Source organism: Argentina silus (genome assembly GCF_951799395.1).
Source record: "Argentina silus genome assembly, chromosome: 13".
Lineage (NCBI taxonomy): Eukaryota > Metazoa > Chordata > Actinopteri > Argentiniformes > Argentinidae > Argentina > Argentina silus.
The window spans coordinates 4,292,852-4,297,851 of NC_139667.1; the positions used below are offsets into that span (position 1 = coordinate 4,292,852).

The 5,000-nt window shown below is 50.0% G+C and overlaps 1 protein-coding gene across 1 annotated transcript in view; it reads right to left on the reverse strand.

Annotated features, from left to right (window-relative positions):
• Nucleotides 1-2,126: 2,126 nt before the first annotated feature.
• The window catches only part of tmem260 (transmembrane protein 260), a 26,454-nt gene continuing 23,580 nt past the window's right edge, over nt 2,127-5,000 (reverse strand). Inside the window, exon 17 of the mRNA XM_083683104.1 lies at nt 2,127-5,000. This exon is cut by the window's right edge and continues 131 nt beyond it. Coding sequence (XP_083539230.1) covers nt 4,877-5,000 — 124 coding nt within the window. The 3' untranslated portion in view covers nt 2,127-4,876.

Consider the following 5,000-nt stretch of genomic DNA (forward strand, 5'->3'; position numbering starts at 1 on the left):
TATTAGAGAGGTGAGGATGAGGAGGATGAGGAGGAGGACGATGCTGTGGAGGTAGAGGGGGTCCTCGCGGGGTCCTAAGGTTCCTAACTTTCTCTTCACCAGGCTTCTGGTGGCGGCAGGTAAAGGGACCTCGCTACGTCTGTACCCGCTTTGCTGGAGGTCCCCACTGAGGAGGTTTCTCATCTGTGCAACAACAATCCCTCTCAATAAGCTCTGTATCAACAGCAACGACAACAGCAGGTCCAATGACAACACAATAGACCCTGTCGTCCTAGACAAAGACAAGTACTCATCAACACAATGACGTGCTCCACACAGACCTGTCAGAGATACTTACGGGCGGGGAATACACATTTAGTAATTCTGCACAACAGGAGACAAACAAATCAACACAAACACACAACACAATGGAGAGAGCTGCTAGCACCTGTACAAATAGGCCCTCGGTAAAGCCACAAACAGACTGTGCCTGCAGGCAGGCAAACAACGGGCTCCCACACACTGAGACACACAAACGTAAGGTAACGGCAAATTAAACCTATAAGACAATTCACACGCAGACAGCGTGTCAACACAGACAGCCATCCACACAGGGAGGAAAATAACCTCACTTGTCGTACTGACCAACAAACGACGACGAAATAACGGACTCTTTTGAAGTCCCTGGTCTGCTAACGCAACTCAGAGAGCCCAGGTGCTACCGCGTCGACACTTTCGCGTCGTCAAAGAGCCGCGGCGCAAAAACCAACTGACGAGAGTCGCTGGGTTCGAAAAACAAGCGAGTATATAAGCATAACAGGGACAATCCTACGCTAAAAATATGTAAAGTTGTGTTTTCGGGCATTGGCAGCGATCACAGAGAGGGGTGACGCAACACAAACACCCTTGAAACAGGTTTCCCTGCTTAGGAAACTGATCTGCAGGGAAGTTTTTCAGAGTGTAAGATGCTGCAAAATCTGTGGCCAGCTCAGTACATTATGCCTCTCCCCCCCCCCCCCCCACCCCATTCTCTTCCCAAACACTAACCACCCCACCGCACCCCACCCCACCCCCTCCAACCTTCTCCATCCAGCCAGGGAGGAGAGGAGAGGAGAGGAGATAGGCCCAGCTGCTAAAGCTGTCTTTTCAGCCCCTGCTCCCGTTCGGTCTATCTGAGATACACAGCAGGCGGAGGTGTCGCTTCTCCGCTGGCATTTCGGACAGTATCTACTTATAGACGGGAGAAAAAGAGAAAAGAAAAACAGAAGGGGTATTATCAGGGAGGGATGAGAGCAGCAAAGGCATTTTGTCTTTTTATTCCCCTCCTAAGCCCTGGGCTTTGCTCCCAATCCGATTGGTCGATACGGCCAGGGATGTAAATGAAATGCAAAGAGGAATAAGGCTGGCTTCCCATCTCCAGTGTGTGCTCCCCCATGTCCCCCCCCCTCCTTTCCTCTCCTCTCTCTCTCTCTCTCTCTCTCTCTCTCTCTCTCTCTCTCTCTCTCCCTTGCTCCATCGCTATTCTTTCTCTGGCTGTTTAGTGTTGTGTCTCTCTCTCCCATTCACAGGCTTGCCTCTCTCTTTCTCTCACCCTCTCTCTGTCTCTTTCCCCCTCTCCCTCCTTCCCTCCCCTTTCCCTCTCTCCCTCTTTCCCTGGCTGGGCTCACAGCTCTTATCTCCTCAGACGCCCCACATTCCAGCGTTGCCGTGGCTCCCTGCCTGCATCCGTGGTCACGGCGATTCCATGGGTTCCCACAATCCTCGGCAGCTTGCTGATTTGGGGTGGGCAACTGACTCTCAGAGACAGGGGGCGGGGGGCGCGCGCGCGGGGGGGGGGGGGGGGGGGGGGGAGAGAGAGAGACAGGGTGAGAGAGGGATGAGAGAGAACTAGACAGGAAAGGGAGACAGAGAGGAGGATGGAGACGGCAGAAAAACACAGGACAGGATGAGAGGAGGCAAACGGTGCAGCGAGGTGACAGCAAATCAGAGCGTAATCACACAATGACCTGAGGGAACGGTGTCACATTTTGCCAAATCAGAAAACAAATATGAGAAATATACTTAGCCCAGGAAATACATTTCTCTTGGCATAACAAGTAACCCAAAACAAGTAAGCTCTTAGAAAATTGAAAGTGAAAAAATAGGAATCTTTATTAGAGTATTTCAATCTGTGGATGGCCGAGAAACACTTATTTAGTTTTTTTTTTTTCTTTATTATGAGAGAGTAGAACCATCTGTGCTAGGCCCAATCTCATCAGCCAGCCAGCCCCATGGACAGGGCAGATTGTGTTCTGAGAAGACTGTTCCCAGCTCTCTCTCTCTGTTTCTCTCTCTCTCTCTCTCTCTCTCTCTCTCTCTCTCTCTCTCAGTGGATGACAACACAACACAGACTTGGATGAGTACAGAGCAGGGCTGTTATGGGCCATAGACATCAGTGGAGCCAAAATATCAAACCAATATTGACAGACTAAAACAACGTGTACTAATTACATCAAAGTTTCATTCATCATGCTCATACCAGAGCAATACATTTTTGGGGGGGCTTCTTTTTTTTTTTAACGTACAAGTTTTCAAATGTGAGACAACACCATACATCCATTACACATCCTACTGTCCCACCCACAGGGCCAGTGGGCAGGCAAGGTACTGAGGCAGTGAGAAGAAAGGGGGGAAGAGGGAATGAAAGAAAGAGATGAATCTGACCACTGGCCCTGTGTGTCACCAGCGTTCCTCTCTGTCCATCTGTCCAGGAGGCTGGGGTGTGCAGTGAACTCTGAGTGTTTCTGTGACTCAGTGTCTCTCTGTGTGTGTGCGCGTGACAGACTGCCTCTCTGAAGATGAAAGCACTCTCCCACTGTGTGTGTATGTATATGTGTACACTCACAGAACACTTTATTAGGAACACTTGTACACCTTCTCATGGTGGAGGTGGTGTAATGGTGTGGGGAATGTTTTCTTGGCACACTTTGAGCCTGTTAATACCAATGAATCATTGCTTGAATGGCACAGCCTATTTGAGTATTGTTGCTGACCATGTGCATCCCTTCATGGCCACAATTTACCCATCTTCTATTGGCTACTTCCAGCATGATAATGCACCATGTCACAAAGCAGAAGTCGTCTCAAACTGGTTTCATTAACACGACAATGAGTTCAGTGTTCTTCAGTGGCCTTCCCAGTCACCAGATCTGAATCCAATAGAACACCCTTTGGGATGTGGTAGAACGGTAGATTCACAGCTTGCATGATGCAATCATGTCATCATGGACCAGAATCTCAAAGGAATGTTTCCAACATTCTGTGGAATCAATGCTACGAACAATTGAGGCTGTTTTGAGAGCAAAGAGAGGCCCTACCCAGTATTAGTATAGTGTTCCAAATAAAGTGCTCGGTGAGTGTATGTGTGTGTGTGTGTGTGTGTGTGTGTGTGTGTGTGTGTGTGTGTGTGTGTGTGTGTGTGTGTGTGTGTGTGTGTGTGTGTGTGTGTGTGTGTGTGTGTGTGTGTGTGTGTGTGTGTGTGCGTGTTTGTTCTGAATGTCTCACTCCGTGCCTGTGTATCACAGGAGGAGCAAAGCTTGAGTGTACACAAACACGCACACACACCTCTAAAAGGTTCTCTGGCATTGTGACATTTCATATTTCATTTAAATCCATGAGGGATTATAGCTCTGTCGTCAGGAAGGAAGGCTCATCGAATCCATTAGTTTTTAATGTTCAGACGAGCATCTCAGATGGATGGACGGATGGATGGACGGATGGATGGACGGATGGATGGACGGGCTGGTGGGCAGCGCTGGCGATTGGGAGCCAGGGCAAAAGCCCACAGCAGTGTGTCAGTGGCGCTGCACAAGTCTGTCCCAGATTAAGCGGTCGCTCTAATCCCCCATTTCTGCTTCCAAATTGGGTTTCCCTCAATCTCAGACCCTGCCGTCCTAATGTGAGAAAAAGAAAAGCTAAGCAGCGGGAGGCCACGACCACATAATCACCACGGTAAAAGCCGTGAGATGGAGAAAGAGATGTAAAGAGATATAGAAAAGAGAGAGTGATAGAGAGAGAGGGAGAGAGAGAGAGAGAGAGAGTAAAAAGGAAACATATAAATAAACCAGGGAGTGTGAGAGAGGGAGAGACATGAAGGGTTTGATTGGGTTCAGTCCAGGCTGTAAAAGTCATGTTGTGTCCCCGCTGAACCCTGGGTAAACAGTAAACAGTAAACAGTGTAAGCAGCACTGGCCGGGTCCGGCTGGCCTCAGCACCGCCATCTCCTAGTCTACATTGGACTCTCATGTTAGGTCCCATGTTGCCAAGTCTCAGACGAGGTAGGGGCTTTTCCTCCCTCTATTGCTGTGCGTTGTCTTTTCATAACAGTGGTCCGTCTTCATACAGTAACTCTCCCATGAGCAATAAATACTCGTGGCTAAAAACATCCCAAAGAGCTCCAAAACGTGGGTCCCTGTCAGCCCAAACCCCAACTCTCATCTCCACTTGACTTGAGTGTTTAACAACCCCTCCAGAGTACATGTCTCAGCCACTGCCGTTGTGCCCTTGAGCAAAGCACTTAAACCTTAACTGCTCCTATGGCTGACCCTATGGCTGACCCTGTGCCCAGAGCTCTGTTCTCCCTTGGGGGTGTGCACGTGTGTTGTCTAGGAGGGTGTGTGTGCAGTGCGTGTGTGTTGTCTCGTGTGGGAGGGGGGGGGGGGGGTGGAAACTGATCGCCTGGCTAATAAACAGTCTTCCTTTTCTTTCTTCTGCCAAACCACCACAGAGGCTATCACTACCAGAGATCTAATTGGTCAGTCCAGGTTCTCCGTCTACCCCTCTCCTCAGAGAGTCTCCATGGCACCCCTACGGTCTGGAGCACACTCCCCACTGTGCCTCCTCCACCTGTCCCTCTCCCTCATGGGGTGTGTCTCTGGCGGAGTTGGCCCCTCTCCTGCAGCAGGTGTGAGATGGCGTCGTGGATTGCGGGGGCCTGGGAATCCTTGGGCTCCTTGTCCAGGTACAGGCTGAAGTGCTGGATG